Below are 13,860 nucleotides of genomic sequence, written 5' to 3' on the forward strand. Positions count from 1 at the left end.
ACGCAACCATTGTTTGACCACTTATCTGTGTCATCGTAACAACAAGCAGCCCCACCCATATAACACAAGTACTATGTGATGCTTATTGCCATGACACCATTTCTCTAGGGGAACAGGTAAGCAGTTTCCTCCTGGCTCAGCAATCTGTGTGAACCAATCAGATTTCTGCAAACTCTGTGGGGTAGCTGAGCAAAGGTAACTGAAATGGAAAATAGTTGTAATGATCCATCAAGTGTCTAAAACCTGAATCAGTTGGCTTACAAACTCAAAAAATAGCTCTATTATGTTTGAATACTATAATATATGCAGTGTAAGCATAGTATGTACTTTATTATCAATGTATTTTGAAAATGAAATCTTTGTTTTATGATTTTAACTGTATCAGGCAGGAAAAAACATCATATTACCACTTGGTGGCAGCATTTATACCACAGTTTTTTTGTTCTGTGCAGCGGTGGACGCATTTTACCCACCATGTGGCCAACTCATGAATATTAATTACGCACCGTGTCTGGTCGCCCCTTAAAGGTTACAACCCAACGCAACGTCATCGCAATCTAATAAATATTCATACGTCACTTCATCAATTCTACAATTTCCCCGGCGGAGGCGCTCCGAGCAAAACAACAGACTTCTCGGCCTAGTCGCCACCCTCCGGCGTGACGTCACAGCGTCCCGTGCGCGTGGGTGTGTCCGTGGAATCTGAGGAGAAAGATGGCTGCGGGACGAAGGGAGAGGTTGACAAATCTGAGATTCGCTGTTTGATGATAGACAGGTTACGGCGGAGGACGAAGCGGAAAACAGCACTCGCTTGCGTAAGTATTTTTTGCTCAGGTTTTAACGGTCGAATCGCGCTGTGTGGTCTCGTCACCGTTTATTTCCCGCTCGGCTCGCGAGCTCAACGGACAGCGTCAATTCTGATCTGACCCGTTGCGAGCTCACTGTGCGGCTAACGGTGAAACTCCACACAGATGAGACGAGTAAAATATCACTGGCAGTGGAAGAAAATATGCGTAAGTTATACTCTATAAACCATGCTAATGTTGAAAGCGTCAATAATTAGGTTTGATTTGTTTTATCCACTTGACATAACCACACAGAATAACGGGTTTTAACCGCTCGGTTTGTAGTTTAACGTTATGTGTTTAAAACGACACATCACTGCGTGGGAATGTGTAGCGTGACACATAACTAACGTACTCGTACTGAAAGTGAGAAAGACAGAGCTGCATTGGCATAAACTTGAATAACTATGTGATTGACAGCTGTTTAGGTATTTGTAGGTCAGCTTCTTGGAATGAACCATTAAAGCGATTTTGTTGTCGTGTTTTTTTACTGTGCTGTTATGAGTGCCTTTTGACCTGCATGATTATGGTAGATGGTGTGGTGGTTCCAGTTTTAACCTCTAAAATGTTTATGTTGTCATAAGTGATGAACCCCAGGCTTCAAAATGACTGTTATGTTGTTGTGTATCCTGAGTACGTCAAGTTACTCAACACGTGGCTGTGGGGCAGGTGCGAATTATGGTGCATTATTTCAGTCCAAATCATATATAATCATGTGGTCTATCCTTTGTAACTAACCTTTTTTTAAATGGGTCAAACCTTAAGTCTGATTATGACAGTTTATTCACTCAGATGTGATGTGTGGTTGAAAACAATCTCTCATGAATATGATTATGAATATGTGTCATTCATATAAAAGCCTGTTGAGATTTTTATGAAGACTATACATGAAGTCACTGTATTTATCAATAAATGTGAGAGTTGACAGTATTCCTGGTGCCTGGATTGAATATATGCTCTGTATTTATAATTGGATATTATGGCAGGGTTATGAGTGGAAATTGAGTTTTTGAGGGGTCTGCAGAAAAGTAGTGATGCTCTAGTAGGTTCTCAGCCTTATTTCTGTTGATAGTGTATTATTCAATGTTTAACAGGTTTTATCTTGGTATTTAATTATCTCAGGTGTAGGTGCTGGGATTCCTCTCAGCTACTAATTATTGATTACTTTGATCTAAAACAGTATTGATGATTCTCATCCTTCATCTTATTGTTACAAATTCTGTGTAAAGCCCATTTTTGCAAACATTTTTACTTGGAAAAGCTGATGTCTATAATGATTAAGACCAGTGTTATTTTAGTATAATTGAGATATTATTATAGTTTTTCATTAATATTTTAATTTTTGTTTTTTCATGTTTTCTGTTTCATGCAATTTTTAGTTAAATGTGTAGTAATTATGTTGTGTGTTTTTGTCATTTTTTGTATGTCCATATAGTTTTTATACATTTTTATCTCAAACTAAATGAAAATTTCTGCCTTGGCAGCTAGTTGAGTATAATATGTTTAAGTTTTTAAAATATTTGATTTCACGTCCCATTTTTTATTGTTTTAGTTGTCTGCAGTAACTCTGATTCAGTCATACTTTTGCTCCATAAAGTCTATATAATATCAGCTACTAGAGCAACATTTCTGTGCCATAAAACCATATAAGCTTTTGTGCTCTAGTGAAGATGTACTTCAGACTCTCTTCGTCTGTCTTTCTGTCTTCACCCCCTCTGCACAGACACATACACACAATTGCTGGAGTCATTTTGAGCCGTTGTGTTCAGGTTTATTTCCCTTCAGAAAATGCCGCAGCAGTCCTAAACTCATTTCAGTGTCAGAATGACTGAACTTTGAACCCTTGATGATTATAACCCAAGGAATGCACTCGTTCTTTCTCTCTTTCGCTCTGTTCTGTTGTTCTCCTTATTTCCAACTGTCAGTGGTCGACACTCTCTAGTTGGATTCCAGTGAATTTAGTCATTTATAGTTTTGTATGATTCACCTTTTCCATTTTTGCCTCAATTGGCATAAATATGAAGCATGCCATAAGAGAAGTAAATGCATGGCCTAAAACTTGAGTCATAAGGAAGTATGAGTATTTGGTGGTAAAGACACGTTTCAGATGTCCTTTCTTTTAAATAACCTTGGCTCAGATTTGCAGAATAATGTGAATCTTGTAGAAAACAGCCTTGTTTAAGCAGTCTACTGTATATTTAGGGGTAGTGTGTTTTGTGCAATGTCTTGATTGAGGGTACAGTGATTATTGAAGAGCAGAACCTTTATCTTATTAACCCCTTTTCTTTTTACTTAGTGGTAGCAGCACAGATCCATAACCATTAGGTTAGGTCCACCTCATCAGCTTAAAGAGTGCACTGATGTGAATCTAGTAATTACACTTGTATGTTTACCTGCTCCTGATCTGCTACCATTAAGACTTTACCTGTGAGCTGCCAAGACAGACACCTGGCTAATGATTTATTGACCTCAGGACTATAAGAGAAAGAGAGTCCTCTCCATTTGCTTCTCTATCTCTCTCTTTTCCCCCTTCTGTCACATTCTCAAACAGCCTTGCACTATAATATAGGTTGACATGCAAAGCCATTGCTATAACAATTGTTTTGTAATTGATTTAGCAGCAGTGTGTTTTATATTTAAAAAAAGTACTACAACATTTGTATCTCTAGATACTTTGTTATATGAACAAATACTGTATTTTCCAGAATGTCACATTTTGTATCATCTACAACATGCTGGAACTTATATGATGTTCATAATATAATTAATGTTAAGCACATAAAACATGCGCAAAGCACACTTGCATATTATGCATGTTATGCAGCACTGCATGTTATGCAGGCCCAAATTTATTTGTATGGCACATCTTGCACATTCGATAGATTCAGCTTCACTTTAAATACATTTGTTAAGGCTTGGCATTAATAATGAGTTAGTATAGTTAATAAAGAATACCACTTTAATTTATTTTTGTTTTATACTTATATATTTTTATTCCTACTCTGTTCTGAATACCATTAAATTTGAAGGATTTGTTGTGGAGTGAGGGGAGTAATATACATTTATAGTTTCTATAATGTTTATAAATGCTTTTTATTTACTTGTATTTTAGATTATTTCTGAATGTGACTTATATACACCAATGCAACTTATTGTTTGTTTGTTTTTACTGTCAACAATGCAGTTTTGACCCAGTGCAACTTATTTTCTGGAAAATTTAGTAGTCAGTGTACTGTTTCACAAAAATTAAGTATGCAAATCTCTAATTTTGGTAAATGCTTAATTTAGTGACATCACATGCTGAAATGTTTTATTGATTATATAAGTTAAAATATTTAAGTTGATTAAAATTTTTCAAGCTATTTTTTTTTCAGAGCCTCGGCCCTTAAACATTGCATTTTAAGGCAACTTTACAGACAAGCTTCATGTTATATTCTATTTCATGCTGTTCTGTGCATCTAGCTGTTTTTGAATGCAAAAACGTGTATGAATTGATGACTCGATCAACCAAGGGAAGGCCTGAACCACTCTTCTTACTGTTGAGCCTTGGTGTTTGAGTCAGAGTAAGCAGTACGCATTTGCATTAATGACTTGTGAGTGCATGTTTATGCACATGATGCAAGTGTCTCCTCTATGTGTCCTTACTGCCTGGGAGATGATCTTTCGTTTCAGCATGGTTGTCCTCACCGATGATATATTGATTCTTACAGTTACTTTCAGTTACAATTATTGAAACACTTTGCATGTACCTGTGGTGAGTCATAACTGTTTGTGTTTGTTAATGTTTTAAAAGACATATAGATGTGAATCTTGATATGCCAGTAGTGTGCATCTGTGGTGTTTGTGGTTGCAGGGTCGATAAAGAAATCACAGTGAAACACAAGGAGCTGACTGTTCTCCCTGGGGCATTAAGCAGTCAGTAAGCAGGCAGAGCTGACTGACTCTGGACTGCTCAGATAATCTCCGCTGTTTAGTCCCATTACAGCACCACTAGTTGTGTTATGCTGGAATGTTGTAGCCACTAGCCAGCAAAGCGTTTGTAAAAACTCTTTGTCTCCGTGAGTTACCAAAAATGTGTGTATATGTATGTATATATATATATATATATATATACACTATAAAAAATAAACTCAGCTGTCTAATGATCTAACGATAGAAATGTAGGGAAAAAAATTAGAAGTCGTTGAAATGTTGGCTTATCTTAAGATATGGTTTATATTATTTATTTAGTACATAAATGCAAAACTTACCCTTCATCAAGTCTCAGACTCACAGTCAAATGTTTGCCTATAAAAAGAGAAAAACATATGTAAGGGGGAAAAAACAACAACTTTAAAGTGGTTCAAATATTGACTTATCTTAAGATATAGTTTATACTCTTTATTTGGTACAGAAATGCAAAACTCACCCTTCATTCAGTCTCAGACTCACAGACAAACAATGCCTGTAAATTGGAGAAAAAAAAAATAATTATGTAGGGAGAAAAAAAATAAACTTTAAAGTGGTTCAAATATTGACTTATCTTAAGATATAGTTTATACTCTTCATTTGGTACAGAAATGCAAAACTCACCCCTCATCCAGTCTCAGACTCACAAGCGTGTGCCTGTAAAAAAAAACAAAAAATTACTCAACTTAACTGACTGGGATAACGTTACACTTCCAGTGGGCGCGAAAATGCTGAGCCTGCTCAGCAAAGCCAACTGGTACCCACTTTAACAGTAAAATACACCTATAATCGCTCAAATTGCCCATCTTAACGATGTTTAAGACAAATTATAAATTAAATGTGTCCTTTTATTATTGCTTGGACAAAATGCTGCACGTTTCTTTGTGAAATTGAAATATAACACTATAATAATATACTAATATAGTGCTTGCATATTATTGCTCTTTTGTTGGTTTTGACTGAAAAGCGTCTGCTAAATAACAAAATTTAAATATAGGCTAATGTAAATGTATATAACAAAACTAAATTGAAAATTTAAAACAAGCCCCAAATCAAATAAGTAACACAAATAAAAAAAAAAATATCTTAATATAAACAAAATAAGGCTTTGTCTGTGCTCTTTCCATTTAAAATGAGAGGCAACCACTGCATTTTAATCATGGTCCAAGCAAAAATGCTGCATACATGAAACATGAACAGTTTTTAATCTAAATTAGGAATGATTAGGAATACATTAGGATGTAATTAATCACATAAAAATTTGATACCAGCATATCCCTAGTTGATAATAACATAGTCATTGCTGCTGCCACAGTATGAATTGGCAGTGACATAACTAGTGAGTGAAGCAATAACTATGAGAGAGAGACAGAGTATCAGAGGAGTAGTGGTCAGCTGGGCTGTGCGCACACTGAAAGACACTAAAGTAATTAAAGGAGAAACTATGCCAAGCTGTCGTACCGCCTCTTTGCTGGCTAGAAACTGTGCACTTGTAAGTAGATGTTGTTTGACTTGGTCTGGAACATTGGACCCTGCTGTAGTTGAATTTGTGTGTGACTCATACTATCCAATTTACAGTACCAAGAAGCCTTTGTATACCCTTGAGTTTGTGACACATGGCTCCTCCCTTGTACGGGGCCCTTCCTCAAGAGACAGCCTCTATAGCATTATGTCATTGGAATTGTGAACTGTCTTTCTTGGGATGAGGGAGTTCTTGTAGGGAAAGGAAGCCTTATTTCTTGTCACGGTCAAGGAAGTTTTTAGTGAATGGCAGGGTGGAGTGTCTGTATGTGTTTGGTGGTTCCTTGAAAATGGCTTTTGAATTTGTGTTTGAATTTTTTGACCCATTTCTCGAGTCTGCTTTTTTGTCCTCCCTTGTTGTTTGTACTGAAATTAAAGTCTCAAATACTAAAACAATATGAAGTGTCACTGGTTTTGATAACACAGGAAGTGTTGTTGCATTAGTTAAGACCACAGGAAGACGTGTGTGTAACATCACAGAAAAACTACTGCTATAGATGTTTTTTGCAGGTAGGTTTTCAGAAATGCCAGCTGAATGCATAGATGAATATACAGTAGGCTGCCACTTGCAGTATTTAGAGTTGCGAGTGCTTTTGCCTGTTGTATTATGGGTGCAGTTGTTTCACCAGACACCATATTTATTAGATGGTGAACCTGATATGGAGATCTACTGGTGTGCTGCGTTTATGATTAAACCTTTCATTTCTTTCTGCTTTCAAGCATTAATTCTTTATCTCAGGGTGCTATGCTAACAAATTCTGGTTACGAGCAAATACAAATTTTTTGTATGTTGTAGACCCATCAAAATAAAATGTTAGAAGATATTAAGCAGACAGTCTACTAATACTCTAATGACCGCTAGTTGACATGTAGTTGCAAAGTTACTTATTGTTAGTAGAATGTCTAAAGTGGACTATCAAAATAAAGTGTTACTGCAACTAGGGCTGGGCGATATAGCAAAAAAATGTATCAATGATATAATGTTTCATATCATTCGGTATCAATAATTATTGAAATTTTTTTAAAACAAAAAGCAATAGAAATTTTTTTTTAAATGTAACCTCTATATTTATAATTAACACAATTTATTGAGACAAACAACAAATATTTTTTGTTTTAACAATCAAACACAATAAAAATTAAACAAATATCTAATTTCTAATGTTTTATATGCAGATTAAATAGGTCTTTATTGTATAGGTCTAATTGTCTCCCGAGGCCACAGGAGGGCGCAATGAGCAAATTAATGCAGCGCATTTAGCAAGTAACTATAAAAATGTGCATTACGTCTAAATTAACTCATAAAAATCAAATATAATTTCGCAAATTTCATAAACAATTATGAACAAAACAGCATCATGTATTTATGCATTGCTTAATCCAAAGAGCCGAAGCGCCATTCACACAGACTGCACTAAAAGTTTCAACTGTTTTAACTTTGCATGGCTTTCTATACAACTCTTGTGTGAGACGTGAGTGCAGCAGTCATATTTGTCTGTCTAAAATTGCGCTGAATATGCGTTCTGTGTGAATGGCTTGGTTTCGGTTTTAACCCATTCAAGATCTTCTCCGCATTGAGCTTCTATATTTCTCTAATATTTTGAATGAATAACACAGCAGCGGCGCATCTCGTGGGCTAGACTAACAAAACATTAAAATGCAACAACGTCACTTACATCATCACCGCATCTCTCGAGCCACTGATGACGCTCCCTGATGCACACCTAACATTTAAATGCAAATGTTTATTTTAAATCCGACTAATATTCACTCTTTATTGACAATCTCCTCATCACAGGCAGGCACAGCACTCATTTCAGCATGTGTTCGTGTTTGTGTGTGCTGTCTGCGTCACTCATAGCACATGCCTATATCGTGCACTATATCGATAATTTTTTCTATCGATATCGAAGAAGGTGTACCGTTGATAAATATTGATACCGTTTTATCGCCCAGGCCTAACCGCAACATCTGTATGACCCGATTAATATTCACACCCTATACCATAACTTTGCTTCAAACATACATGCATGATGTGTTTTTGTCAGAAACGGCAAAATGGAATGAACAGATCCCAGGAGCCTTGATGTTCGTTTTCCCTTTTGCAAACGTGAGGATTGGGCGAGATGTGTAATAAAATGTATTTTTAATGAAATTCCAGAAATAAATGGTGTCTTTTTAATTAAAGTAAGAATTTATGCTACAGTGCAAATGTTTGGGGTCTGTACATTTTTTTGAAATGTTTTTGAAGTCTTTTATGTTCCCCAAGGCTACATTTATTTGATCACGAATACAATAAAAACAGTAATATTGTGAAATTATATTTTAATTTAAAATTAGTATTTTCTATAGTATATTTAAAAAAGGAAATTTATTCCAGTGATGGCAACGCATCTGTTACTCCAGTCCCTGTTACGTTTGATCAATTGTGTCCTTGCCAGGAAAAAAAAAGAGAACTTGCTCATCCAAAACCTTTGAACAGTATATTAATCATATTAGCATGTATGTTAATCGATTCTCAAAAATAGTTGCAGCCCTCATGGAATTTTTTGTAAATGTTTTTTATTCCTGTGATGACAAAGCTGACTTTTCAGCATCCATTACTGACATTATATATTAATCCTATTAATATGTATGTTATAATCAATTCTCAAAATAGTTGCTAATGGAATTTATGTTGTGTGCCCTTTCGATCTCCCTCAGAATCTAATCTTTATACTGACTGACTGTACTGTTTTTTTTTTTTGTTTTTACCTGCAGGTGTGAATGTGTCATCAATGACCTCTTGCTCTCTTTCTGTCCCTGCAGGTGTGTGTGGAGGAGTCTATGTTATCGGTATGGAGTATAGTGCCGACAGCAAACTGGATGACAGGGAGTGCAGACAAGCCTCGCATGCTCACACACTGATCACTGGTGTACAGTGACTGTTGCTGCATACTTCAGCAGGATTCCATCCTTTCTATGATTTTACCTCTTATTTCTTCAAGCTGGACTCTTCGTTTCTTGATTTTTGGACGCCTTTTGTGAGCCGCCTTACCCCCCCTTCCCCTTTTCCCTTTTCTCTCCCTCTCCACACTTCTCTTCCCTCTCTCCCCTTCATTCTTCCTTGTTGACCTTTCGATAAAATTTGGATCAGCCTGTGCACTAAGATGAGTTGGCTGAGTCGTTTAAATCCAAGAGGTCCAGGCACTCGGACCAGTCGACATGCAGCCCCATCCAGCCCATGCACTGCCGACCCTGAGACTTGTCTTATGGTGTTTGAGAACCACTGGAGACAGGCGAGACACAGCATAGTCTTATTTTCTTTCATAATAATTGTGTAAATAAACTCCTTAAACTGCAATCATGTAAATTTTATTTTGTGCTTTTACTTGTTAACGAAGTATGAACTATCAGTCAGAGGTCAGAAGGCATGTAGTAGATTGTGTACAACAGGTTTTTCAGCAAAGTTTTGATTATGTTGATAAAACAGAGAGCTTACGAATTCATGTATCAAACATGATAATGTGGGCTTTATAGGGTTAAAATGAATGCTCTGCATGCTGCTCTGACTAAAAGGCTCATAGTTGTCTTTCCATATTAATAAGGCAAAAACACTTGGTTTATTTGCTTGGTTTGTAATTTGGAAATGTGTGTTTTATGTGAAAACAAATGCCTTTATAGTTTTATGTCTTTAGGGCATGTCAGTAACCTTTTATGCTCAAATATATTGCATACAGTAGGTACACCCACACATCAACAGGTTTTCCTCCTTAGTGTCAGTGCTCTCTTATTTTTCCACTACATCAATATAGACACCTATTCCTCTTTGACCTTGCCACAAATAGAATTTAACTGTTCCTTGTCTTTTTGTCAGGTGTCAGGGGTGTTGAAACAGAGAGAGTCTTCAGTGGGCGGTTATGCCGATGATCTCACTGCAGTTCGCAATCACACAGATCAGATGCTGTGCCTGCTATCTGAAGAGAGACCAGCAGGGGGAGACATTGAATCTCCAGGTTAAAACACTCTCCTGTGAGCTCGATGGAGCATACATTTGTGCTGTTTCACAGTTTAGCGTAATATATGAGAGGCTGCTTTATGTGACAATGGATTGTGAAATGTCTGCAGCAATGGGTCCTATTCTGGAGATGGTGGTGGCGGAGAACATCCTTGATGAGTTGGTACAATGGCATTTGCGCCGTGGTCTGGATCCAGACAGCCAGCTGGAGCTGTTGAAATTGTTTGAGATGCTGATCGGACAGTCACATCAGCCCCTGCTCCTGCACAGTCCAGTGCTACAACCGCTCCTAAGCCTGCTGGGAGCATGTGTGGATCCCCAGCTGGGCTGCCCTGCTGCCCTAGAGTCCAGCCTCGTACTGCTGCTAAATCAGGTGTTTGACAGGCAGATGCTGACACCTGTTTGAACTAGGGATGCACCAAATGTTCGGCAACTGAAAATAGCAAAAAAAAAGCTCTTTCGGTGTTCGGCCGAATAAGCGAAAAGACCGAATAAATTGTACCGAACAATGACGTGACGCGATCAAATAGAGGCACGCTAATGCAGCAAACATGACGGCAGTGTGGAAACAGCTGTCCGAGAAAGACGCAAAAATCATTACAAGTACCGACAGCGAGAGACTGTTTAGTACTGCATCGCATGTCTTCAATGAGAAGAGGAAGGGTGGTTGTTGCTGGTTACTGTATGATGATTAAAATCGCGAAATGCCCTTAAACAATTAGTAAATAAACTGCAGAATGTTATGTTTTCTAATACACGCAGGAATTGCATGTGTTCAAACAGCGCTGCACGAGCTCGCGGCGGTAGGGTTCAAAGTCCAAAGCGCGAGGGAAATCTGCACTGAAACTGTGTCACTCGTCAGCTGCTCAGTAAAATTTTAAAGAATTTTTACAAGGCATGTGACAATGCGATACGTGCAACAAACGTCTTCCCAAATTCGTAATGACAATCATTTGTCAACAAAAAGTAGCACTGAGGTCTTCCTGCGGGTTTCTGCCAAAATATAAGTTGAGAAAAAGCAAGAACTCCGTCAACATTAATAAATGTTATTATTGTAATTTTACTGTTGCTCTGTAAAATAAAATAAAAAACAAAAATAATAATGAAAATAATAATTACAACAGCTCTATTAAAACATTTATTGTAACATTTACACATAGTGTTCGGACTAGGATCTATAATATTTTCTGTTTTAAAATAAGTCTCTTCTGCTCAGCAAGGCTGCATTTATTTGGAAGGCAAAAATACATGCCTGATTCAAGAAGGGGGTCTAAAAAATGGCCAAAAAATATGATTTTACTAACTTATTAATTTTAAGTTAAGTTGTGTTTTATTGGTATAATGTCTGCTAGAATGCTAAAAAAATTTCAGTGTTAAGTAAATATTTTTAAATTGTTGTTTTGTAAATTATTTTTTTCTTTGAAAAGCAAGACAAAACAGTAAAAAGCACATTTTGGCTATTTAATTTATGCAATGGTGAAAAAATTGGCAAAATGGGGGAAAAAACCGTGAAAAACCGTGTTCGGTATTCGGCCTTCGGCCCAGTGTTTCATTTTGTTCGACTTCGGCCAAGAATTTTCATTTCGGTGCATCCCTAGTTTGAACAGTTTATTGTTAGTCATGACCAGGCCTGCACAGAACCTGCTCTGCAGACTAGTCATTTGTGCATTTTCCCATATTTAAATTGATTCCACAGAATTTTGCAGATTACAATCATTGAACCGGTCTTTGTCCTTGAGTTCCATTAGTTCCAGAGTCAACATTTTTGGAACAACATTCATGACAACCAATCAAATTGAGCTTAGAACTTGGTTACACCTTTTTCCTGTAATTTAATGGTTAGGTTATTAAGTTTTGGGTTAGGGGTCTGGATTGGGTTAGAACTTATTTTTCTGACAGGAATATCTTTCCAGGACCAGCAAAACATTCTGCAAAATTAGAATATGTGATTACAATCAGCACAGAAACAAAACTCCATGTTGGTCTTCTCAAGACTCAAAATATTTGACAGATCTTGACATAAACCATCCTTGCTATTTTACAATTCTCCACTCAAATGAGGAGTAAAACTAATTACTTAAATTAGTTGCAATTGGTCTCTTTTTTTTTCCAAATGTAAATGCTCCAATTAGTTATTTGAAAAAGCAGGCCATAAATTTCATATGAGCCCAAGCATGAAGGGTGCATACAGCTGTAATGTACAATGATTTTGTGGATAATTGAATATTAATGTGTTTTCCTAATTTGTAACTAAATAATGTTTGTTTGTGTCAGGTATGTGTGTGCATGGCGAAGGAAACTGCAGTTTTGGAGTTGATATTTAGGTGTGGACCGGTACAGCAGGGTCCCACTAACCTGCTGATCTTCTCCTTGTTGGTGCCATTTATTCATCGAGACGGCTCTCTGGGGCAGCAGGCCCGTGATGCGCTGCTGCTCGTCATGGCAACCTCTGCCAGCAACCACGCTGTTGCACGTCACATCGCAGAGAACTCCTACTTCTGCCCAGTAAGCATGAGTGTGTTGTTGTGTATCCTCCTGTTTTTATGTTAGCATGTCTTTATTAATATATCCTTTCTGTTCATGTTATGATGTGCCTTTTTTGTTTGTGCCATTCAATTGAAATGTCGCTTGTTCATTTCTTGAGTGCCTCTTGGAGCTATTTCAGTGGAGATATAAAGTCCTGTAGTACAGGGGTTCTCAAACCTCTCCATGAAGTACCCCCAGCACTGCACGTTTTGTATGTCTCCCTATATCTGACACACCCATTTCAGGTCTTGTAGTCTCCACTAATGAGCTGATGAGTTGAATCAGGTGTGATAGATGAGGGAGACATACAAAATGTGCAGGGCAGGGCAAGGGGTACTCCAGGACAGTTTGAGAACCACTGCTGTAGTATTTTCTCTGGGTTGCATTGGCTACTGTGGAATGAAAAGGCCATTTGTCATCTGCAGTTGTGCTACAGTTTTGGACTCAGTTGGGTTCAGTGGATGTGCTGCTTTCCTCTCCTCTGTCCTCTTTTCTCTTGAGAATAATGTGAGCATTCATCTGACCCACTTAACACATGCAACTGGAGGTCTCATCTAGGACTCCATGCTGCAGTGCTGCAGTACCTCTCAACATTTTCCTCTCTCACTTTATTTATTTTTTATTTTTTACTTTGTGTCTTTTTATGCTAGAGATGCATAGGTCTAGCTGGTAGTTTCTTTGGTGGCCTGTTTTGTGGCTCTAGAAGACATGATGAAGTTCCAGATATAAAACTAGCCCTGATGTGAATGATGTTCTTCACCATACTTGAGCATTAATGTGTTTACCATATTCAGTGAATATTCACATTTGATAATCCAGTAATTTCAATAGAAATCCTTGTGGTCAGGAAATTGCAAATTAGTCTCCATTTTAGAGACTACATTTTGCAGAATTTTCATTAAAGTGAGTGTATCATTATTCCTTGCTAAGATGTTGGAATAGCAATAACTGTGCTTGAAATAAGAGCTGTACTTTCTGTTGTAGTTGAGCAAAAAAAAAAAAAAAAAGGGGAAGCGCCGTGTG

At 37.3% G+C, this 13,860-nt stretch overlaps 1 protein-coding gene and 1 long non-coding RNA gene across 3 annotated transcripts in view; one reads left to right on the forward strand and one right to left on the reverse strand.

Moving 5' to 3' along the window:
* Positions 1-700: 700 nt before the first annotated feature.
* Positions 701-13,860, forward strand: part of LOC107690600 (FTS and Hook-interacting protein homolog) — a 22,853-nt gene continuing 9,693 nt past the window's right edge. Inside the window, exons 1-5 of one of the 2 annotated variants that reach the window (XM_016488972.1) lie at positions 701-815; positions 9,123-9,592; positions 10,171-10,309; positions 10,422-10,684; positions 12,586-12,816. In XM_016488972.1, the coding sequence (XP_016344458.1) occupies positions 9,464-9,592; positions 10,171-10,309; positions 10,422-10,684; positions 12,586-12,816 (762 nt within the window). In that variant the 5' untranslated portion in view covers positions 701-815; positions 9,123-9,463. Of the gene's footprint in view, positions 816-9,122; positions 9,593-10,170; positions 10,326-10,421; positions 10,685-12,585; positions 12,817-13,860 lie in introns of those variants that run through there. The other variant, XM_016488973.1, reaches the window with a different exon arrangement.
* On the reverse strand, positions 4,973-5,473 carry LOC107690601 (uncharacterized). Its single transcript, XR_001634463.1, has 3 exons — positions 5,418-5,473; positions 5,096-5,132; positions 4,973-4,991 (listed from the first exon to the last, which is right to left on the reverse strand). It is a non-coding gene; the product is annotated as an uncharacterized LOC107690601 (long non-coding RNA).

The sequence above is a fragment of the Sinocyclocheilus anshuiensis genome, unplaced genomic scaffold (genome assembly GCF_001515605.1).
Source record: "Sinocyclocheilus anshuiensis isolate Anshui unplaced genomic scaffold, SAMN03320099.WGS_v1.1 scaffold1709, whole genome shotgun sequence".
Taxonomy (NCBI): Eukaryota; Metazoa; Chordata; class Actinopteri; order Cypriniformes; family Cyprinidae; genus Sinocyclocheilus; species Sinocyclocheilus anshuiensis.